The sequence below is a fragment of the Molothrus aeneus genome, chromosome 6 (assembly GCF_037042795.1).
Source record: "Molothrus aeneus isolate 106 chromosome 6, BPBGC_Maene_1.0, whole genome shotgun sequence".
NCBI classification, from domain to species: domain Eukaryota; kingdom Metazoa; phylum Chordata; class Aves; order Passeriformes; family Icteridae; genus Molothrus; species Molothrus aeneus.
Genome location: NC_089651.1, coordinates 31,928,885 through 31,953,014, shown reverse-complemented (window position 1 = coordinate 31,953,014; position 24,130 = coordinate 31,928,885). Strand labels below are relative to the sequence as shown.

The following is a 24,130-nucleotide window of genomic DNA, read 5'->3' as shown; positions in this document are numbered from 1 at the left end:
TTTAGCCACTGGATTTTCTGAAGGTCCATATAAGAAAACACTGGTTAAAAAAGGTCAAAAGGACTGTTGTGGTTTTACACCACCTGGCAACCAAGCAACATGCAACCATTCACTCACTCCCTCCTTCTCTCCCTCTGGGAGAGAATCAAAAAAATGGAAACACACTCGGGTTAAAAAGTAAAGAGCAAAGGCCACAAAACTCGTGGGTTGAGATAAAAGACGGTTTAATACATAAATCAGAAGTTGTGCATGCAAGCAAAGCAAAACAGGAATTAAGTCACTGCTTCCCATGAGCCCACTAGGAGTGTTCAGCCATCTCCAGGACATGAGTTACTTGGGAACACAAATGACATTATCTGTAACTCCAAACATCCCCCTTTATTCCCTTTCCCCCCAGCTTTATATACTGACCATGATGCCACATGGCCTGGAATATCCCTTTGGTAGTAGAGATCAGCTGTCTTGGCTGTGTCCCTTCCCAGCACCACCAGTCCCTTCACATGTGGGTTACTATGAGAGTATGAGAAGCAAAAAAAGCCTTGGCTCTGTGCAAGCACTGCTCAGTAACAACAAAAACATCTCTGTATTACCAACCCTGCTTTCAGCACAGCCCCGAAACACAGTCCCATACAAGTCACAGCGGAGAGAGTTCACTCCACCTCAGCCAAAATCAGCACAGCAGGGCTGAGGCACTACCCCACAGAGGAAAATCTGCAGGTGCCTGGCAGATACGGCCTGCACCATCTCAGGAAGAATTTCTCAATTTGAGAGGTCACAATAATAACGCAGAAGTCCAGGCCTCAACACCTGCTTTTTTGAACCACGTTCCAGAGGGGGCTCGGGGTAGGGTGGCAGAGCTGGCTGCCCTGGCATGAGCCATGTCCGGAGCCCCAGGGGTGGCTGCGGTCGCTCCCGATCCCGTGTTTCTCCAGGCGGCTGGTACCCGGTGGAGCGGGATAAGCGACTGCAGCGGGCAGTCGGGGGGTTTGGGGCCGAATGCAGAGCACAGCCGCAGAGCCAGGAGGAGACGAGCCCCGCCGGGGAAGGGTCAGGGAGCCCGGGCGCTCCCCAGCACGGGAGCAAACGCCGAGCCGGGCTGTATAGAAGAGTCACCCCCAGACACAGAAGGGGGATGGCCCCGAGGCGCTCAGCGGCCCCTCGGAGCGGGGGTGGCCGCCAAGGGAGGGGCGGGGGCAGCCCGGGGCCGCCCCCCGACGGGGCTGCCGTGCGGCGGCAGCGGAACGCGGCGGCGGGCGCGGGTTGCGGAGGGCCGGTTTGAGGCGGGCACCGCGCGGCGCGGCGCCGGCATGAAGGAGCTACCGCCGGGCCCGGGGATGGAGAGCGACATCTTGGACGCGCTGGAGGCCTTGGGGTAACCGGGGAGCAGCGGCGGCTCCCCTCTGCGAGGGGCGAGAGGCCGCGGGCAGCCGCAGCCGCGGGCGAGAGGCCGCGCTGGAGGCGGGAACGAGGGGGAGCGCGGCATCGGCGGAGGAACGGGCCCCGCGCTGCGGCGGCGCCAGGGGCTCGGGGGCCGGGCCTCGGCCGGAGCGGGGTCACGGCGCGGGCGGTGGGCTCGGCCTGGCTCTAGCGCGGGGAGGCCGGAGGAGGCCGGGTGCTCCTGGGGTGCAGCGGCTGCGCTCGGCACCGGGGCGGGCGCTGGAGGCTGGCGGGGCAGCGCCTCGTTCTTTGGTGCCTGCCCACCTCCCGCGATTTGCTTCGCATGGTGAGGGACAAAAACTGTGCGAAATTTAGTTTTCAGTTATGTTATTCCCACTACTCCTGGGCAGTCAGTTGTTACTGTTAGTTGCAAATTTGACCAAACACTTGAGTTAACACTTGAGTTCTGAGAGATCAAAGTGTTTTCACATACACATGTGAAAGTGCCTGTCTCATGTTTTCTGACAAACTATTTTGTATATAAATGACCAATAACTTTTTGGTGTGTTTAAAAGAAAGAAATCTGAATTGTTCCTTGACAAAAGTAATGTAAAAAGAATAATTCCTTTAAATGTAGTTACTAACCAGCTTACAGTAAAATAATTTGAAAATATGTATATTTTATGTTATGCTTACTTCTTATTACTAATGTTTATCTGTCTGTGCAGGTACACGGGTGCCCTGTTGGAGGAGGAGGCCCTGAAAAAAGCAGCAGAAAATGGATTGTCTTCACCAGAATTTTTTGAGCTTTGCATTTGGTTAGGTTCCCAGATAAAGTCACTTTGTAATATGGAAGAAAGCATCACTGCAACAGATGGTATATTAATGTTAATTTCTTATTTTTTCCGTGGATTTAGACCCATACTGTTCAGCTAATAGTGAAATTAGTGTTGAAGTTTACAAGAAAGCTGAAAGGTAGCCAAACTCAGGCTGATATTTGTACATATGTGGCTCTTAGATTAAGATTAAGATCTCCTGTTCTGAAGACTGTTTCAAAAGGAAAAAAGAAGGTGATTTGAGGTGGTTTTAGATATACATAAATGTGAAAAGTGCATTCATGCCTGTAATCGTATTTTGATGGCATAAATTGCAGTGCTGGGTGTTTTCCAGCTGTTGGTCCAGCACAGTGTTCCTGTCAGCACCGTGTGTGGATACCTGGAGTGCTTGGTAGCACTGCCTGATTGTTCCTGCCAAGGGCTGGAGTTTGGATGAGATTTCATATTATGTTTTCGCCAAAAAAGTAGTGGAACTAAAACCAATCACTGAAAATAATGGGCTCATGCCTCCTGTCACTTCTTCATCAGAAAATTACATTGACACGCTATATAGTGACATGAGTTGTTCACTTCCTTCTGATGGTCATTTGTGTTCATGTCTTCACAGACTGCTGTAGCATTACCTCATTCAAAGCATGAGTACAAGGTACTATTAGAAGGCATATCTTCTTGTATGTAGGACTTCTTAAAGAAAAATGTTACTGGTGTGGTAGGTGGTTAATCTTTGGGCTGTTGAAATCTGCAATAGAAGTGTACGTTAAAAAAAATTAGATTGCATTTTGATGTTTCTGTAACAAGCCATTAATTGTGCATTTATTTCTATAGGAGTGAAAGATATAGAGAGCTTCCAGCTTGAAATTAGTGGCTTTCTGAGAGAAATGGCTTGTCCATATACATCACTGGTGTCTGGAGACATCAAAGACAGATTAAGAGAGAAAGAAGATTGTCTTAAACTCCTTTGTGAGTAATAATAATTTTTCCCATTTATAATACAGTATTTTATGTGCATGCTTTATCATAACTGAACAATTTACACTGAGGAGTTCTTTATGTTTTTTAAGTTGATGTGTACAGTCCTTACATACTAGCTCAGCATACATCAACTCATTTGTGCAAAGTGAAAAATAGAGCAGCATTAGAAAGCTGTTTAGCAGAAACTAAAATTTCTTTTAACAGTATGGTGCATCCTACTGAGGCCTCCTGATCCCTCTCTTGATCCAAATGTTCCAGCTCACCTAAACTAAGACCTTGCCTCCTGTGTTTGTGAGAGGGCAGCTTGAACAGCAGTGCTGCACAATCTGAAGGTGCTGAAAACAGAATTGAGGGAAGCAATGTCTAAGTGTAAGTTGGACTTGGACAAAGGAGTGGCAGCAGGAACCAATGTGGTAATGTGAAACTAGCCAAGGAACTTGGGATCTGGTGGCAGCAGGGAGTTGAACAGTTAAATGCAGTGTGTAGACTGAAGGTAGGAACTCAGGTGAGAGGAAATGGAGGTAAAGAGTAGGAAACATACTGACCTATTCAGAAGAGAACTGAGAAGGTCTCTCTTTTATCACAGTTATTTTACAAATGTAAGATATTGTAGCTGTACTGAGAATGTGGATGCAGAAATGCTTAAGTGTCTCTAAATCTGCTCTTATGATGCTTTTCTCTCTAGTATTTCTAAGTACAGAACTTCAGGCTTTAAAGATACTGCAGAGCAAGAAAGTTAAAGGCTCTCATTTGGAAAAGCACAATGAAATTATTCAGGAAATGCAAGCTATTTGTGAAGCACTGGGTCTGCCAAACTCCTCATCTTCTGGTATTGCTCCCTTGTTAACCAGTGTGGAACAAAAGGTATGGGCTTTTACATCTTCTCACTACTGCTAAACTGTAAGCACTGTCCCTGTAAGCATTCATCATAGAGTTAAGGGCCCAGCAGTCTTACCCATAAAAACCCTATCTGACAAGTGCAAAAGAATTTTAATTCTGAAAGCCAGCTTAGTCTTTATGTTAAACTATTTGAGTTACGAGGTGAAGTATTTCAGCATTTCCCTGAGGTTGCAATGTACCTGATCAGACATACTTTGCCATGCAAGTTTAAGGTAGAAGTTTTCCTCTTACCCATTCAGATGTGTTGTACCAAGCAGAAAGCTTTGGGTAATAACTGTTTGTGCATTTATATACCTGTAGTCGTTTCTGGAATGTATTTACATTTAATATCCAAAACTTGAATTAGTCCTTTTTAGTTTATTAATTTCTTAATTGCAAGTGTGGATTTGTTGCAGAAGAGAATGAAAATGCCTGAATTGCCAGTATTCGGTGAATAAGCCAACTTAAACCTTAGTCAGCAAGATAGTTCTTTTTGTTGTATCCCTCCAGGTTTTAACTCATTTCACTGATGTGATCCTTAGTCTGATTTCCTTACTGCAGAATGTAAATAGGCTCTTGAGGTGGAATTTATCTTCTCTGTCTGACAGCTAAAAGTTTTGCTCTTCTCTCTCTAGTGTTTGGGGAGAGAGTGACTGATCCACCTCGTAGGGTAGAATGAAAACTCCTTCTGCTTCTGAGTTGTTGAATTTAATAATTTGACATGATTGTGCTTGTTTTTTTCATTCTTCCTCATCAACAATTGGGCAGTTGAACATTCAGAGATTTTGGGGAGAGAGCCTGTTACTTGCATGATTTTCTTATATCTGTCTTCAGTGTGACAAGACAAAACCTTAAATAGGTTAATTTATAAAAGGCATCACCTAGGTGCAAGTGGAACTGCCTATTCCTACACTATATCTGTGCTTGATCTATTTAGTTCTGAGGAAATCGTTACATTCAGTAAATATTTTTGAAGGGATGAAGAAACAATTCTAGCACTGTTTCGGGAATGAAAATGTCAAAGTTATGTCTGACGACTAATGGCCTGATTGTGTTCATCTCCCTCTGTGAGTGATAGCTGTGTTTGCATCCATGTGCGTTCATAGGCTGTGACCTTCCTTGCTCAATTCCTTGCTTCATTTCTCTGGTGCAGATTTAGTTTCATTGCATTGTAGGGACAGGACAGGACACCAGTTCTGCAATTGTGGAACAGCAAGACCAGACCTGCAGCGCCAGTTCCTTCATACACACATAGTGATATAGAATGTTTTCTTTGAATTATTGGACACCTGGTGTCTGTCACCTTTTGCAAAGTCTGACATTTCCTATCAGACAGCATCAGAGGCTTCAGTTGTGCATGGTGTTGCCATCCCAGTTTGTATAAACTATTACACTTTCAGAAGTACTAAAAATGAGCAGAATCTGAAAAGCGTTTCATCTGTGGTTTTGGTTTGTTGTTTTTTTTTTTTTAATAAATGCTGCCTGGACTATTTTCCAATAGTTTTCAGATCTGTTAGTTCCACAGTGGTCATACCACTTCTACTCACTTCAGAGTGTAGAAAGGTGGCAAAACTAGTTCATTCATCTTCTGTGACTCCACATTAATAGTGTAATTTGTTCTCTGTGTGTTTCATCCCTTATGAACAAAGGATTTTTTCTTACCTTGCAGGAGATTTTGTAGAATTTCTGCGATGTGTTTCTTGTCCTTCATCCATTACTTTAATATAGGACAAGTTTGATAGATGATAGAGTTAGAGACCTAAACTTAGAGGTATAGCTGCTTTAGAAAGGTGGTGCCACCAATTAAAGTTCATTGGCTTGGTAAACATTTTTTTAAGAGCACCATTTTGTTACTTTTTTAAAATATGAACACAGAAATTCACTTGAAACGATATATTTATTTTTCCAAATATTTTTTGGCTTTTGATTTAGTTAGATTCTGCATAAAATTGCACTGTTGATGTTTAGTATTATTCATAATACAGACTTACATACTGATCTAGTATTTTTATTTAGTGTATCTGCAAATGTATCTGCAGCATTTCAACATGTCTACTCTTTGTCTCTGTCTAGCATCTTCAGCATTGTCAGTAGCTGTGGGAGTAGTTCTGAGAATAGTTGGGCTGTGCAGCAGCAACCTACCAAAGCCCAGATCACACACTGTATTTTGGTATGGAACATTAGAACATTAATTGTTTTAAGTGATTTTCCAGTTTATTTAAGAGAGTAGTATAAAATCAGGATTGCTTTCTCATTCAAAATGAGTTTTATAGTAGCTCAAACTTTGAGTGTACAATCATAGCAAGTATCTTTGCATCTCCTGTAATTACCTAGGGTTGGGTTATCAATATACCTAAGAAAATGAGAGATAAATGGACAGTATTACAGCCTTCTATCACTAAGCATATCTTATTATACAGTACTGAAAAACTGATACTAATTTTTAAGTTGTTTAAGATGCTGTTCCCTTGTAAAGTATATTTACGAAGGGAGAATCTAGGAGTGAACCTGAACTTTAGTGCAGAAACCTCCATAAATTCTAAATGAATATTGATGAAAGATTCAGAAAAGTTCATGCCAGTGTTGTGCTTTGTAACTAGTGCTTACATGTGGCTGTTTTCCAATCAAGACAGTGTGAATTTCACACCTAGTTACAAAGTGACATTCCAATACTGTTTATTTGAAAAAACTTTTAATGTGCTATTATTCAAAAGACTTCTGAACTTTTTTGGCCCACATTATTAAAAGTACTGGGCTACTTTTCACATATCAGTGGAATGAAAAGAAACTACAAAGGGCTACTGAACAAACTAAGTCAAAATTAAGCTAAAATAATGCTTAAGTGAAGTGTGAGAAGAATATTTTTTTAAATATTTGGGTAGAAATCCTAGAATTTATTATTATCTAAATTAATGTGTTTCATTTGGCTGTTGATCTGTAGTAATTTTACAGATGTAATGGTAAGGATTAATGTAACTGCAGGGAACAAGACCGAAGAGTTGTCCTGTTCACCAGACATCAGGTCAAACAAAAATGTATTTAAAGTTAGATAAATACTGAATTTATCTGCAGGTATAAGAAACAGGCTTAAAAATATTTTGTGCTTAAGATTTTGGGTGATCTCTATGCAACTGTACAGTACACCTTATGACTAATTAAGGCAACATTCTTTCCTATAAGTGTTGCTATTTTAAATTAATAATATGACACCTTTCCACAGGTCAGGTTTTTTCAAAATCTTGAAAAGCTCTGGATGTGGATACATATATGATGTTTTTCTGTGCAAAAGGTGTTAAATGTAAAAATTACTTCTCTGTTTTGACAGAGGAGGATGAGGATATTATATAAATACATTGAACATGGTAATGAAATGGGAGCTAATTTTTTTTTCAGTTGTACAAAATTACAAAACTTCCAGCTAGAGCATCGAGTGATTGGCTCAGGGGCCGGGGCCCCACCCTCAAGTTATCCCCATTGGTGTTCTCCCTAAGTCAATCTTTTGTATCCCACTCCCCTCTGAAACCCTATTTGTCCAAGGACTGACTCCTCCCCTGTTTCCCTCCCTCCTTATAAGCTGTTGCAACTTCCCCTTGTTCTCTTCAGCTGTTGGTTCCCCTGGGACCCAATGAGCCTGGATTCACCGCAGCTGGAGAGCGCTCTCTTCTTGTTTCTGCTGACTGTAGCCACAGGCCAAGCCACGTCCTACCACAGGGCAGCGCTGCTGTCACAGCACAGAGCGTTTGCCTTCGCTGCTGTCCCGAGCCACGGAGATTGGGATGGTGCCCCCGTACTGCTCGCGGTGCTGGATAGCCAGCCGGGACATCCGAGAAGGACAATCCTTCCCCAGCCTGACCGCTTCGCTTCCCAGGGAAACCGACAACTGAAGAGAAAGAGGGGGAAGTTGTAACAGCTTAAAAGGAGGGAGGGAAACAAGGGAGGAGTCAGTCCTTGGACGAATAGGGTTTCAGAGGGGAGTGGGATACAAAAGATTGACTTGGGGAGAACACCAATGGGGATAACTTGAGGGTGGGGCCCCGGCCCCTGAACCAATCACTCGACACTCTAGCTGGGAGTTTCTAGAGAGTTCTAGAGAGAAGGGTGGGAGCGTCAAGTGATGGACAGGGCACCAGGGAGGGATTTGAGAAAGGGTACATTGATCTCCAAGGCAACTGGGGAGGAGTTGGGATAACTGGCAGCATAAAGGAGGGAAGGGAGAACCAGGGCAGAACCATTACATGATAGGGGGAACAGAACAGTCCAACTTATACAGACACAACACAGACCTAAAATAATTCTAATCTCTAGGTAGTATTCAGCATCACTGGCTTTCACATCTTCATTCACAATCTAACTGTAAATTACATTGAGGATTTTTCATTTTGCTGTATTGGTTTTTGTTTCAGCAGCTGGTCTCATTTTGATAGACTCTTTCTTTCAAACTTTGAGGTAATATTTCTGACCACAGTTGTATGTGAGTAGACACCTCTTGCCCCATAGAATTTTTAATTCATCTATTGATCATTCCTTCTATACTCATTACTGATCTGTTCATCTCTTTTTGTCATACTGATCTTACTCTATTTTTGATTATTAGCTTTCGATTTTGATCTTCAAACATTTGTTTAAATTCAAACATAGTTTGTGCTTGGGTGCATTTGCATTTTGGAGTGGAATATGGCACCATGTACATGCTTCAGTTAAAAAAAAATGGCTATATGCAGAAGACAGACAACCTTGGAGTGTTTTTTGTAAAGAAAAAGGTTACAGAGAAGCAAGACTTACCAGAGAAGAAGGAGTGTTGGGATCAGTATGGTACATGGAATTGAACTTCACCCCTTATTGTAACCTCTTTTGATATGAATTGAATACAGTAACAGGGAGTATTACACTAACTAGATTGCCACTTTTCAGATACTGCTAGGCTGTCTTTTCTGTTAAGAGTCAAAACAGTGTTTTCCCTTCATTTGTTCACTGCACAATATATTTACCTCAGACTTTTTCTGAGATACTGTGTTTTTAGCCTGCCAGAGTGCTGCCCAGCAGTGATGTAAAAAGAAAGAACAAAAACCTTGGTTTTCACAGAAAATTTGAGATCAGGTATTTTTCTTCATATGCACAAAAAAAAAAGAGATAATTATAAAAATCCTGCCATATGAGAGTTGATTTTCTAAGTATTTGTTTTAAAAATTAACTAGATGCTCCAGAATTTGGTTTTTGACTTCTGGAAATTTTTTTTTGTAGCAGTAATTAGTGATATTTCTGTTACATGTGAAGCTCAAAACTGAGCTTTGAACCATGCCTTTGTGACAAATGTAATGTAAATGCCTGTGTGCCTGCATGAAGTCTTATAATCCTTGCAAATGTATCTAATGGCTGTCCCCAGTTACAGGTTTTACTGTAGATCATGCACTACCTTAATCCTTCCCTTGACATATAAAAGAAAATTAATTCTAGTTTTATTCATTTTGCTTGGTTCCCCATGGTTATTTACTAAAGCAAATAAAGATGTCGTTCTCTCCATCAGACTTTACAAAACTTGGAGGAACAATAATATGCATGCAGTCAACTCCAGCTGAAAAATGAGTTGGATTATGTTCAAGCTATGTACAAGTGTTGTGGGCATTCTTGGTAATGATTTTAGAAGAGCTTTGCCAAAGGAAGTTCACTCAAGAAGAGGTGGTAGAGATTTCTTGTAATGAGAGAGGAAAATGCAGTGGTGTTTGGAAGGTAGAGAGAGCATATTTCATCTCTAATTATTGAGGGCAAGAACTAGTGGAAGAAGTATGAGCAAATATGATTTAGGGTGAATGCAAAATTTTTAAACATAATGTTAGCTGGAACCAGGTGTAGGATTAGAATAAAATTAATGAGAGAGAATGACTGCATGCCTGTCATATCTCCTGCCTTTCTTAATAACACCCATCACCAGATTTTTGTAGCCCAGTGTAACGTTTGGCAACAGAGCTCTGAACTTTCAATTGTTGTCATTCAACACTTAGTAGTATCTAAAATGAGTAATTTGGCTAGTCCTACTTCCTGTATGCACTTGATAAATTTGCTATATAACTATTGTTCTGTTAATGGGAAGACAAGTGATGTGCCATAAAATATTTTTGTATAGAGGCTGGTCATCTTACAAAAGTACTCAGGAAATCTTTCTATAGTGGACCATAAGCTAGAAGATACGTGTTTGTTTTCATGAGTCCGCTAAAACAAATGTGCTATGTTTGATCTTCTAAGTAGCAAAATGAGATTGTAACAAATTTTGCTGAAATAAATCTAAATATCATTTGTGTTCTGAGATGTATGTGTTTTTTTCAGGTGAAGGACATTCTCTCCAAAGTTAAAAATAACCATGTGGGGAAATCACTGCTAACAAAACCTCTGAACTCGGACCAAGTGGTAAAGAAAAGTTTCTCCATTTCTTTTCAGTATTTAACAGGATGGTCAAAATAAATGCATATGGCTTCATTTAACTTTGCCTTTTTACAGTCACTGTTCTATTGCTGAATATTAATACTAAAATTCAGTTGCTAAATACTAACGGTGATAATGAGGTATACTTCCAGAATTGACATTATAAAACAGGCCTTGTGTTGATTGATCCATTGTTCATTTTTAAATAATTTTGTACACGCATACTACTGTAGCATAGCATTACAAAGATGCTATGCAGTTTGTAGTGGTCACCTCAGGACAGACATCTTAGTTGATGGGTGGGGTTAAGTTTGGATTGACCTCTATAACTTTATATATTTGTCTGTTTGAATTTCTTACTGTAACCCTGCAGGAAAGATTGGAGAAGATCAATGATGCTCTTTGCAGTGAGTACGAGTGTCGGCGGCGGATGTTGATGAAGAGGCTCGATGTGACTGTGCAGTCTTTTGGCTGGTCTGATAGAGCAAAGGTAAACTTGATGTATTTTTTGCTTCCTGTAGGTGGGAGTCTACTACTGTTCCCCAAGTCTTCCTACAGAATATGCATGCCATGTAAATACACAAATACACTTCCATCACTGTTACCTTTTTTCCAGCCTGTTCTCATCTCAAGTTGTAATATCCAAATCCTAGGTATTGAGGAAGGGGATGGATTTAACCAGGCATGGCACAGTCCATGTTTATAGCTTCACAATTAGAAATTCTAGCATCCTTTGTTGGGGTTTCTCACTTTAATTAAAAGTTCCCATCTCCCTGTTTTCTGTATCTAACACCCTCCAATGAAGTAAACTAGGAGGGAACTTCTGCACCTTGTGCAGATTCAAAAGTAAGACAAATACTGGGCCTTAACATAAATTGGCTGTAAAAAGGTACTGTTCATAAAGTCTGAGAGGTTACAGTGACTGCCCCTATCTTGGATTCTACTAGATGAACAGCTGTTCAGTTGAACAGGTTATTTGAATAGTAGCTTGCGTGAGAAAATCACACAATTGCTTGTAATCTTTCCAGTCACTAAAAATTCCAAAGCACTCCTCTGTATTTTTTCTGCTGGTATTGCTTTAATTGTGATAATTTCATTTGTACTGTTTGTTAGAACTCTGTATATTAAAAAATAGTCATGATATTTCTGAGCTGGAAATGTATCTTGTTTGTATCCCAAAGAGTAGGGAGATAAGACACACAAAGTTTGTAATTTGATGAAGACACATGGGAAGCTGGAGGCAGATGATTTTGTTCATTAGTGACAAGATCAGCTTTCCTTCCAAAGGTTTCTTTAGAAAGCTTAAGCTGAATAAATTGTAAAACTTGGAAAGGTTATTGAAAGTATGGATTGTTACAAGTCTTTGTGACATGACAATTTGTCATTGACTCGTGCAGAATCAACTACGTGAAGTTCACTAAGTATCGCTGGAGCACATGAGCCGAGGTGCTACTGTGCTGCGTTGGAGTAGCTCACTGTTTAATTTTTGGAGGGATTGTGAATGTTTTATGCTGCAAGAAAGGAAAAGGGAGGCATTTAGCTCAGAGAAGCCAGGAGATGTCCCTACTTGTATAACTTCCTTACAGCTGTACCAATACAATTATGTATCTTCAAATTTAAAGTATCCTTCTAAAATGTAGTTGATGTGACTGATGACTAACTTAAGCAGACTAAAACTTTGTCACTTGCTATTGTTCCATAAAAACAATGAATGCCCTTTTGAAATAGAACAATAGTTTAAAGAAATTTGTGATGATAAAGCAGTCAGATGATTCGTTTTCCTGTCTTGTAAAGACTGTTGATGTGAAATATATGCAGTTACAGTAATAACCAGGTTACCTACTAATCCAAAATAACATACAGTTTTAAATCTTTTTTTTTCCTATTTCTCTTGAAGGATGTTCATAACTTCTTTGAGAAGGTTTTGGGGATTGAAAATGTTTTGGAATTGATGTAATTTAGAGATTTTTATTTTTTTAAGCCGAGAGACAAATTGTTGTCTTTTTAAAAATTGGTAGCTTGCCTTTTTTTCTCCACTATTAAATAGATATTGATAAGTTTCTTTACTTTTGATGGTACGGCATTTTGGGGATTTTTTTTTTTTTCGTTTCTTTGTAACTTGTTCAGCCTCCAAGAGGGCTAAGTTTGCAGACTGAAATGGGTTCACAAATGATGGAGTAATTACTAAGCAGAACAGTCTTGTAAAGGTTCAGCATGGTCTGGTCTAGCCAATAACAAATGTTTTACTTCACTCTGAAGGTCATTCTAGATTTTCCCAGAAAGTATATTTATTTTTCTTTTCTGCTAAATAAATGAAGCATCAAAGCATGCTTGGAAAAAATCTAATGTTGTCCTCTTCTCAGTCTCACTTTTTCATGTCTTGCAAAAGTGTTTTTCTGCACTGATATATTTTCAGTTTTTTCCACAAATTTACTTTATATTGAAGCTGCTCTGTTTTCGTCATGTTTAGAAGCAATCTGTTGAATATGGTTATGTAAAGCTCTTGAGAGAGCAGTATGGACTCCTTAAGTTTTAGTCTGTAGACATGTTGGAAGACATTAAAGAATCTGTTTGATGCCAGTGGATAGAGGAGTTTCTTTTGTACTGGTGCTAAGTTTCAGCATCAATTAAATATAATCAGCAGCACGTTCTGTGTAACAGTTCCACCAGCAGGAATAGAACTGCTGATAACTGGCACTATGTTTTGTAATGCAGTTTGTATTTTCAGAAGCTACACCTCACCTTGTGTTCAAATTGAAACTTACTGAGACCAGCACATGGTTTATAGTAAATCTGTTGGTGTGTTTGATGCCTGGCAGGTAAGCAGTGTTTGATGTTCTCCTTCAGGTAAAAACAGATGAAATAGCTCGGATCTATCAGCCCAAGCGCCACGCGCTGTCTCCAAAGTCCACCATTTCACTGGCTCACCTTCTCGCTGCTCGCGAGGACTTGTCCAAGATCATAAGAACCAGCAGTGGCTCAACACGGGAGAAGACTGCCTGTGCTATCAACAAGGTACACTGTTCTGGCAGTGAGAAATGGACACATGGGCATTTGCAGACCTCTCAAAAGGAATTCTGGAGTTAAACACTGGTTTTGCTTGCTACCTTAATTTCATTTTTTCCATTTAAGAAAGGAAGGTTTGCAGTATTCTGGTGAACATTGCAGAAAGTCCTTTTTTGATCTTCTTAGACAGTCAGTCATGCAACAGGATGAAGTAGAGTAGTGTAGATGAGGGGGAAAAGTATGGGGGGTGTATGTGTAAATAACCTCTTGAGTTCAGTGGAACTGCACACCTCAAGGATAGATATAAGTATTTGTGATATCAGTTCCTGAGCTACCTTGCCAGGATATTATTATTTGGTTTGTAAACCTACATCTCTCGTTCATCAGTGTGTTATAAATCACAAGAGTTTCTGTAGAAATGTCATTTTGATGAAAATTACCTGGTTTGCTGCAGTATTGAATCAACCTAGTGCTGCTTTCTTGTGTGTGATAAAAGCTGAAGCTTGCAAAGTAGTGACATGAGTTTCACCATTCAGGTGGTGACTAAACCTGATTTTATTGATCCGGTATTTACAGATTTTTCTAATCTTTTTTACCTCATTTAGATACTTTAATATGTTTTGATCCTTAACACTCGGAAATTTCTTAATTATTGTAGGATCTCAGAGAAAGGTGGGTTTTTTTTTTCTTGAGAGGACTTTAGTTGGAGTGCCTGGGACTGATCAGGGAATGTTAACATTGATCACAGAGAGTTTAGGAAACACAAAAGCAACAACAAAAAGACTTACTTGGATACGTCTTTTTTTCTTCAAAGATGTTTGTTTTGTTTAACTTTGTCCAGTGCAGTTTTTCTTTTTGTACACTGAGTAATACCTGCCATAGGCAAGATGCCTTTTTTTTCCTTTTCTTGGAAGTGCTACTGCAGCCTGTTGCATATTTTGTTCATTCTGGCTCTTTATGAGTGTCAGTAGTTTCTAATGTTAGCCAAACTGGTGTGCCTTTGAGAACTGCACATCAGGTTGCCAGTTGTTTTTTTTTGTTGGCTGATTAGGTTTGAACTTGAATTTTGAAATTTAAGTAGAAGAGCCACATCAGAAGGAGTCTTTTCTGTATGAATATATATGTGCATTTGTATACATTGTATATGAAGTGTGTATATTGTTTATTGCAATACTAATGCTTCAGGTCTGCGTTGTTCTTCATTAAAAATTCACAAAAGTAATATGAGCCAGCTAGCTGCAGTTATTTCTGTTTTAGAGATGAAAAATGAGAACATTTTCAGAGTTCTGTTGTGGTGTTACAGGGACAGGAGATAGTGATTCTGCTGTCAGGCACTGCACTGAGGAGCCAAATTTCCTGAAAACAGCAGGCAGCATTTCTCTGTTCACAGGAGAAAATCCTGTGTCTCTTCAAGTTATTACTGCTATTTTGTAACTCTGAAAATGACCTGTTTTTCCATACAGGTTCTGATGGGGAGAGTCCCTGACCGTGGAGGCAGACCAACAGAGATTGAACCACCTCCTCCTGAAATGCCTCCATGGCAAAAAAGACAAGAAGGTGGTGGAAGAGGTGGCTGGGGGGGTGGTGGTGGTGGAAGAGGTAACTGGGGGGGTGGAGGGGGTAGAGGAGGAGGAGGTTTCAGAGGCGGTGGAAGAGGTGGGGGTGGCTTCCAGGGTGGGGGTGGCTTCCAAGGTGGAGGTGGCTTCCAGGGTGGGGGTGGCTTCCAAGGTGGAGGTGGCTTCCAGGGTGGCAGGGGAGGCTATGGTGGCAGGGGAGGCTATGGTGATCCATATGGTGGAAGGGGAGGGGGAGGATACCGAAGATACTGAAGTACTGTAAATCTTAACAGAGTAACTGGCAGAATATAGTGGTAGTGTTTACTGGTACTAGGAATTTAGATATGTTGACTTGGGTTTAGGTTAGAATTAAATATGACCATATTAGTAATTTCATTAGACCAACTGATGTTCTCACTGAGTTCTTTTAGTTAACTGAAGTTTTATATTAAAATCTGATGACTGAAGTCCTTGTTTTTCATACTGCTTATATGGTGTTTTTTATGTCATTTTATTTAAAATAAGTCTCAGACAACTGAATAAAACCCTTTCTAAACAAACAAAAATATATTAATGGTCAGACCTCTCTAATTATTGCATGTTGCATGTCTACTCTCCTGCTCCAAAATCTTGTGTAGAAAAAACAAAGTAGGCCTAAGAACTGGATGAAACCACTTTTAAAAGACTGAAGAATGCTGCTTGCAGGCTTGTTGTCTTCATGTCATTGTTCTTCATTCATAGTTTTCATGAAAATGAATTCATGAATTCATTCATGAAAATGAATTTTAATTTCAAATGTTAAAATCCTTAAGGCTTTGGTGAAATTTATTCAATTAGATTTGATTATTCTTGCAGAACTTCACATTATAGTAACATTGTGAATGAATACTCTACATAAATTAATTGAATCAGGTTGTTTTTTGTGTTCATAATGTATCAGACACTCTTTAATGGTCAGAGCATGAACTGTAAACTCATCATAGTGAGGTTTGATAGTGTCTTATTTTCATTTTACCTGTTTTCCATTGTGGGTGTTTCATAAAAAAAAAATTTAAATCAGACTGGGCAGAAAACCTGTAGGCATCATGTCTGGTATGAATTTGTGTGTATATCCTTGTGTATCAGCTTTGAGACACAAAGTTGGAACAAGCTGAGCTTTTTAAGAAAGAAGATATTTCTTCTCACCTTTTTTTCTTTCCACTAGTTTTTTTAAATTATCCTGTTCTCCCTTGCCTGCTCTGTGTTTGGGAATCACCAGCTGTCTGGTTAGTTAACAAGACACCTCATGCAGCAGTTGCCATTTCTCAGTGATTTCTCTCTCTGCCAACCTAAAAGAAGCCCTGTCTTGACATGGTATGGGTGCCTTCTCCCTCACATAGTTAGTCTAGAAGGAGTTAGCTGACATACCATCAGGGCTGTAAATACATGTAGACAGGAATTAAATTTAGTGCTGTCACTTAAAGAAGTCAGTTTCTGCTGCCCAATATCTTTTAGCTCTCCCATGTTGTGAGGCTGCTCCCGAGAACAGAGGTAGGAAGGGGATGCTGCCTGAGAATGTTCTCATGACAGTGTTTATCAGGGTCAGGTCACTACAGAGAGATTCAGGAAGGCATCTGATGAACCTGGTGTGTCTGATGATTAAATGGCACAGCAGGCTTGAAGCGCTTGTAGGCATAACTGCAGGTTGAACTTCAGGATTTGATTTTGGATTTATGTTCCTCAGTTACATGTTCTTTCTGCACAATTTTCCTATTGGTGTCCATTGGTATGCTTTAAAGATGTTTTTTTACCTTCATAAACATACATATGTCCTGTTTCACTGGGAACTTCATGCAGAATGTAAAGTTCTGTTCCAAATCAAATTACTATCTTTCAAAAGCTTTTCTTCTGTTATTTTCTCTCTCATCAGTGTGGTTGAGAATGCTGCTTCTAATGTGATATATATGGCTTTACCCAGGCTTTAGGGTTGCAGCAGGTGCCTGACAAAAAGAAGCAGAAGTTTTGCTTGCTAGAACCTGTTAGCTGGGATGTGTGTGAACTTCTGCAGCAATTGCTTAATGTCACCCAACTGCTAGCACTGTAGTTCCTTTGCCAAATTTTTTCTATGCTTCTTACTGGCCTAAGCTCTTGGCAGCCTCTGCAGTGGTTATGGAGAGACCCCACATGGGAACACAGTACTGGTTCTCATGATTCTGAGCTTGGTTTTTGCCTAATGCTCTGGAATAGCTCCCAAACCAATGACATACCAAATGAGACAGCTGGCCTTGGGAGCAAAGTGTTGGTAAGCAAAGGAATAGAGAGCAGCTTTTTAACAACCAAAGCCTTAAGATTAAATTCTATTTGCTCATCCCAATGTTTCTTTTTGCTACAAGTAATCAGCAGTCAAGCATGTGGCTTCATCAAGGAACTGCACTTGAAAAAACAAATTACTTACCTATGCTTAGAGGTTTCGTTAGTCTTAGGATTGCAGCAAGATTGCAGCAGTTTAGTTGGATTGTTGTAACTGCAGATGTGGGTGTGCCTTGGTGTTTTTACACTCATCAGTCCATCCTGTTTGTTAGTAGGCAGGACAGTTCTGAATGAAGTAAATCATCAAATGAAGCAGGTACATGTCCACTTCAATTCTAACAGTTGAATTATTTCAGAATCATATTTCAGTTATGTGTATGTAGACCATGTAAAATATGAAAATACAAATAGGCTGGAGAGTTTTTTTTGATCTGGCCAATTCAGTCTTTCTTAAATAACTTCAAAATGTGAAGCCAGTAGTTAAAAAATAAAGCACCACCATATTTCATGGAGGTATCCTTTGCTGTCCTTTTGTCAGAATGTACGCTTTTAATTTCTCAAACAATGCAATAACACCATGAAAGTAATTGATTTCAACCTCAAGTTTTGTTTTGAAAAAAAGTATTTTCAAAAATTCTGTCGGAAGTAAAAGATTTTCATATATAGGTTTGTGAACATTTTTGTGTTTATTTGCACTTAATGAATACCTAAGTTAATATTGTTTTGTTTGTTGAAAATCTGAAAAAAAAGGTTGGGGATTTTTTTCAGGAATTGTGAGACGCTTTTGTCAACAGCTGTAAACACTGAGGAATAAAGTACTGTACTTGAAATTATTTCCATCATCTGTGTGTATTGTGATTTGGATCCACTATCATATGTTCCTCCTTTGTTTGTAAGAAAGAATTCCCGCTAGTGATTTACAATAGTGGTGAAACTTACTTTTTATGGTAATGGAAATAACATGTATTTTGACTAAAATGGAGAAGGCAATAGATACCTTGCCTGTTAAATTTTTTCTATAAAGTTGTATCACAAGTCTGGGATTTTGTCTGGGATTACTAAGGAAATCTCAGTTAGATTTTATCTTGCTGAAAAGAAATTTAAAAGCATAGTGATCTATTTGATCACTGCTTTTTTCTTTATGTAAACTAAAGAAATATCCTCCAATTACTTTTCAAGTTTTATTTTATTACTTTCTATAATTATGAAATAAGACCATAGAGCAGATTTGCCATACAAATAGGAGTTTCACCTCTTGTCGTCTTCCCTTTCATGATTGAAGATAACTGAATGGATGCCCATTTCCCTATATAAAAACCAATTTAGGATGTGGTAGTTTGAAGTTTACTATAAGGTAAATAGCAAGCCTTTAGGGTGCTACAGTACTGCCTGTGCAACAGCAGGCAGCATTAGCAGACACAACAGAAGCCTTGCTTAAACTTGGCTACTGTGCTGTGAAATCTTCAAAATTACCATTCTTAACAAAAGTGAGAGAATATGATAGTAAATAACGGGTGCTTTGTAATACTTGGAACAGTGAGTAACAACACAGTGTTTTTACTGTGTCAGCCACTAAAATACCCAACAAATAATCTGCAAATACCTAGCTTCCCAAGTTTTCCCAGGCACCATTCCAAGGCTCAGAGAAGGTAAAGCTGGTCTAAGACACTGGTACTAGGTTAATGCTGCAGAAGGGTCTCAGATAACAGTCAAGGAAGATGAGTATAGCTTGTATAGATTTCTCTGAGATACAAAATCAGAGGTGGCATGAAATGCAATTTTAATATTTTTCTGCTATAAATATTAAACCAAAATCTTACAATTTATATAAAATCTTTACAATCTGTACACTTCTTCAGTCTTTTCAGACAGCATTGAACTTTTTCAAGTTGCTATAGAGATCAGTTACAACAAAATAACAGATGCTGCTAGAACAAAAACGGATTTCCAAAACATATATGAGCTAATCTAAAAGCAATTGTATTTAACCTCAATATGAACAGTAGCCCTGCCTTGTTAATTATCATACTCCTCAATCTGTGTACTTTTATCTTTAAACAATCAGAATTCACGCTTAAATGAATGGGGAATGGTGCTTGTTCTTTCTGCCTTCTTGTAAGCACATCTGGACCTAGAGAAGGAAGAGGTGAGTGTTTCCATTTGACTTGGCCATGAGATAAATTTCAGTATCACTGTTTGATAACTTCTAAACAGCACTTCTAATTGTGTCTCTTTTTCCTAACATAAAGCAGCTTGAAGATTAACACAAAGGCACGTGATTTTTTTCTGGGTAGCACTGTCAGTTTTAACAGTTTCCCTGTAGTCAGGTTCCACTGTTAAGGTGGGGTGGAAGGAGATAACTGTTAGGGGCTTTGGGCAAACAGAGAACCTGAAGGTACTTAAGAGAGCTCTGAAGTTATCCAGGTATCAACTGACTTCTTTGAAGCAGGAAGTTTCCAGCACACATGAAGCACTGCACACTTGTTCTGTAAGACATTCCTGCAAACAGAGCCCTTTTAAAGCTTTCAAATTGAACAAGCAAACTTCACAGAGAAACATTAAGTTAGCACTTAGAACTTTACAAATCTGTGGTCATAACTCAGTTTGGAGTATTAAGTAGCTAGTTACACAGTAGCCTTTGGGCCAGCTGCTGATATCAGAGAATTTTCCTTTTAACGATGAGATTTTGTTCATGATCTCCAAATTCCATCATAGACTAAGTATATACACAAATTCTATTCAAATCCAGAGTTTAGACCACCAGTGAGCACTTACCTTGGCTGTACAATAAGATCTATGAGTCTTAGCTGCTCCTCTGGGGTATTTTTTAAATAAGTGAAAATATATTCAACCTTTATCTTGTTTAATAGTTGTAGAAACAGACTTTTATTTGTTAAATGCCTATTAGAAATATACCTTGCTGTAGTTCCCTGAATAGAGGACAAAATCAAGAAGCTCACAGAAAATGAGTAAACCAAGTTTGCAGACATGACCTGAGCCATTCTGATTGCTTCACTGACCAAAGTGCAATTCCATGTTACTTGTTAATAATTCAGGCTTAGTGTACGAGTTGAAAAAAGCTGCACAGTCTTCAGAGCTGTTTTTTTCCTATGCATTTCAGTTATTTACAGTAATGTTACAGAAAATCTACTACTACTACTCTTTCCCTCCATTTGTTTTTACTTGTACATGGAGTTGCAAGCACAATCCAATTTCCAAGCAATTTTGAATCACTAAACTGGCAAATACTTTCAAATTAACTTTATAAATAAAGCATTCATATATTTGATAATGACTGTAATTTGTGGATGGAATGTATATTTATGCCACTTTGAACACAAAGCACAGATGCTATTGTCATTGACTAAATTTCAATCTATAATGGAACTGGAAACTCAGAAGTGATGAGCATTAAGTGGACTTTGTTTATGATGTTTATATGTGTGATGACAAATATACACCTCTAAGCATACAGATCCTCTTGGAATGCAAATGGAATTTTCAAATCAGCTATTTTGACAGGTAGATTTATCAGTAACTTGAAAGACGTTTTATTTTCTCTTAAAAATATATACATTTTGTGTCTTTTAAGTTACCTCCCTCGCACCTTTTACTATACAAAATTTACAGACATAGGAGCACACTCATCTTGACTCTTAATGTAAAGTGCATGTGAAATCCAGGAGAGAGAAAATGGAGAAATCTTGTTAGGAGCTCTGAAATACAGTAGCTATTGCACAGGGATTGCTGTACAGTTTCCCTCATAATATGGCTCTAAAGATTCTGCTCAACAATGGCATCTACTTTGATGTGAGAGAAATATAATCAACCTTGTCCCATATCGACTGTATGTGGACAACAAGTTACTCCTTAAGCCAAGTAAGGGGAATTAAATCTTCCAAGTCATGGCATGGAAGCAGTATTCAAAAAGTCTCTATAGTCTCACTTCTGTTACTTTAATAAAGGTAAGTGTTTGAGTCGCAGAACTTCTAAAGCTCTGAAAGATGTTTTAAAAAATTGTCAGTTTATCTTTAAGTGTATGGATCAATCATATATCATTAGCTTAGCTACATTAATTTTCTTGTTAATTTTTGGAATTAAATGTGACCGTTCACTTCATGTTTTTAATTGGTTTCAGCTCCAAGAAGGAATTGTTTTTCTTAATGTAGTTTTTTCTGTAGTTTTACTTACTCAGCTTTATCACACATTTGTTTCTATAAAACTGGGTTTGGGCCAAATTTGAGGTGACTCAGTCTTATGAATATCTACTTTGTCAGAACATTTGTACAGTAAGGTGTGCTGCTGGCAGCCAAGTAAGTCACTGGGAAATCAATATGGTCTTCAATATGAACAGAGACTTCAGCAACACTCTCACTCCTTTTAAAAGCAAACCCAGAAGATACTATTTTCATTGCACAGATAATGCTAAATTACCTTACAAGGTCAAAATTATTTTATGTATTTGGGAGTGCATGTTTAAAATGTAGTAAAGAGAAACATTTCTGCTTAATATCCTTCAGATTCTCTCTCCAGTTCACTTGGTAAGCAGCTTTATCAGAGCCCCTCTTTCAGTCTTACTTTCTTCCATTCCATGGGAGATTTTCCTCTCATCTGCTAGGAGCAGTCTCTGTGTTGTAGACTGTCAACTACATGGTTTCTTTTCTGGATTGTGAGAGACTCAATTGTTTTGTGTGCCTGTTCCAGCTGGATCTTTAAACCTTCATTGTCTGCCTTTAGAATATTCCTTTCCTAAACAAACAAGAAAAAAAAATAGAGAATTGTATTTTATAGTGCAATTGTTTGAGGACTGTCTGGTTGTATATTTAGGTTGACCGCCATAAAAATAAACTGGTGTAGCTCTCATCAGAACCAGTAACTTATCTGAATATTTCCACAGTCCCTGCTCTACCCTTTTGTATACTCTGACATCTTTCCACCAGCTGGTATCTGACTCATGTCCACAACCTGCACTTATCCACCCTCCACTGCACCTCTCATAACAACAGCAGTCTGGGGAAACAACAACACAGGTCACACTTTACCACTCTACTGCTGCAGAAATTGATGTAGCAGAAGCCATTCATTCATAACATCATCTGGTGTTTAGTGATTGAGGTCAGAAGGAGGGAGCAAGGGCAAGTGTAAATTACAGGGCTCACATAAATGGGACATTTTAAAGAATACATTTTTACAAGTCACATCCATGCTTCATATCCTTGTATTGAATATACTGTTGATTGAAAGGGAAGTGGTTTGTACTGGAAGACTGTCTTAATCTTGGTCTTAATAAACCACTCATCTTTGATAAAACATGAGTTCACTTTATCAGCACCAAGGGATATTTTGAAAGTTACAGTCATCATTCAAAGATTAGACTGTGGTCCTGTGGTCATCACAGAATAGAGATAAATATTGAGAAAAAAGTATGAAAACAAGTCTTTGTTCCTCGTAATTATAGCTGGATCTATCCATTAGTTGCACCTTTGGAATTGCAACAGTCTCTTTAATCTGTCTGGAGAGGTGTTTGTACAAACCTGAGCCTGGGCCCCATGTTTGAGGTGACAGAGTGTTATGAATAGCTATTGTGTCAGAACACTTTAGAGTAAGCTGAGACACAAGGGGGCTGATGCAGGTGAAATCTAGCAAGAAGCATCCTGTCCACAGCAAAATATCTTGGTGGTCCTTATACTTGCCAGTTGAACGAAAGCAGAGCTCCCTACCCTCTCAGCCCCATATATCCTGTCCTGAGTGATTAAATTATGTTCACATTCTAGAACAGACAGGGATCAGTGTGAATGTCTTCAAAGCCCTAAACTAACACTAAACTTTATCATTTAAATAAAGCATTGCTGGAAGTTAAAGTGGCAAAGACTTTATGATGTCATTCATGGATTGTTCAACTGCAATTGGCAATCACTGGAGTGAAGTGACACCTTGCCACCCAGCCACTCCCCCACACATCAACCACTTGACCATACTGTTGTGTAAAACAGAATTTGTTCCATCATGTATGTACCTGCTCAAGTTCCTGGTATGAAGGTTTACAGCTGTGATGCTCCTCCTTCATTTTCTGGCTGGAGTCCTTGTTCTCCCATTTAACAAATGCCTTTCGGCGGCCAAGAATTGGGCTTGGAAACGTGGAGGATGCTGGAGCTGCCTGGAGATAAGGATTCTCTGGCATCCTGTGTTCTTTCTTCTCTCTCCGCTTACGAGACACGTCACCAGCCAGCAGTACAGGATCAGTCTGTGTACTTTTATGAATCACAGCTGGTTTCAGTCTCACTGAGATTTTCTGAGCTGAGGAACCCATGAGCATAATGGTTCGATCCTTGCTGTCTTCACTGTGCTCCACTACTTCTCCATTAGGAAAGGTGAATGATCCTTCTTCTTGTCCTTTAAAATATATATGGTAAATTAAGGCAAGCTCTTCTCCCAGAAAAGGAGAAACAGGAGGCATGGTAATTAAACATGGTTTTAATAAATAAAGCATTTATTCCTTACTGACTTTTATATTCATTGCTCTCCAAAATAGATGTCATCAGAAGTTTATCAATGCTGTGTCCTTTGAAACAACTCTTAGCCCTGTCTCAGTAACACAAATATGGATCAGTAAGAAGAAAACAGGTGTGGCATCAAGGTCAGCTTGAGAAAAACTTTGATCTGGGTAAGAGGTGGTTATTACGTAGTGCTGCAGTCATTTCAGACACAATCACAGAGATGCACATAGTGCCAAGAGAAATGGGCTGCACTGAGCTCTACATATATGCTAACAGGAAGTGTAAGGTGGAATCCAGCAGT

At 39.2% G+C, this 24,130-nt stretch overlaps 2 protein-coding genes across 3 annotated transcripts in view; one reads left to right on the top strand and one right to left on the bottom strand.

Moving 5' to 3' along the window:
- The first annotated feature begins 1,224 nt into the window (after positions 1-1,224).
- On the top strand, positions 1,225-18,165 carry FAM98B (family with sequence similarity 98 member B). The gene is made up of 8 exons (XM_066552461.1): positions 1,225-1,372; positions 2,106-2,254; positions 3,039-3,173; positions 3,871-4,049; positions 10,386-10,466; positions 10,855-10,971; positions 13,329-13,496; positions 14,951-18,165. Exons 1-8 carry the CDS (start codon positions 1,308-1,310, stop codon positions 15,314-15,316), a joined length of 1,260 nt encoding a protein of 419 aa, XP_066408558.1. The 5' UTR covers positions 1,225-1,307; the 3' UTR covers positions 15,317-18,165.
- Positions 18,166-19,095: 930 nt separating this feature from the next.
- The window catches only part of RASGRP1 (RAS guanyl releasing protein 1), a 37,849-nt gene continuing 32,814 nt past the window's right edge, over positions 19,096-24,130 (bottom strand). For both annotated transcript variants that reach the window (XM_066552460.1, XM_066552459.1), the window contains exons 16-17: positions 23,349-23,725; positions 19,096-22,081 (exon numbers count right to left, since the gene is read on the bottom strand). In XM_066552460.1, the coding sequence (XP_066408557.1) occupies positions 21,947-22,081; positions 23,349-23,725 (512 nt within the window). In that variant the 3' untranslated portion in view covers positions 19,096-21,946. The remainder of the gene's footprint in view (positions 22,082-23,348; positions 23,726-24,130) is intronic.

Bases quoted from the DNA above. Each gene is read 5' to 3' on its own strand.
- FAM98B (XM_066552461.1), top strand. From the start codon at position 1,308: ATGAAGGAGCTACCGCCGGGCCCGGGGATGGAGAGCGACATCTTGGAC. The intron at 4,050-10,385 runs GTATGGGCTTTT...TGTTTTTTTCAG, and splicing joins TAACCAGTGTGGAACAAAAG to GTGAAGGACATTCTCTCCAA. The intron at 10,972-13,328 runs GTAAACTTGATG...GTTCTCCTTCAG, and splicing joins GCTGGTCTGATAGAGCAAAG to GTAAAAACAGATGAAATAGC.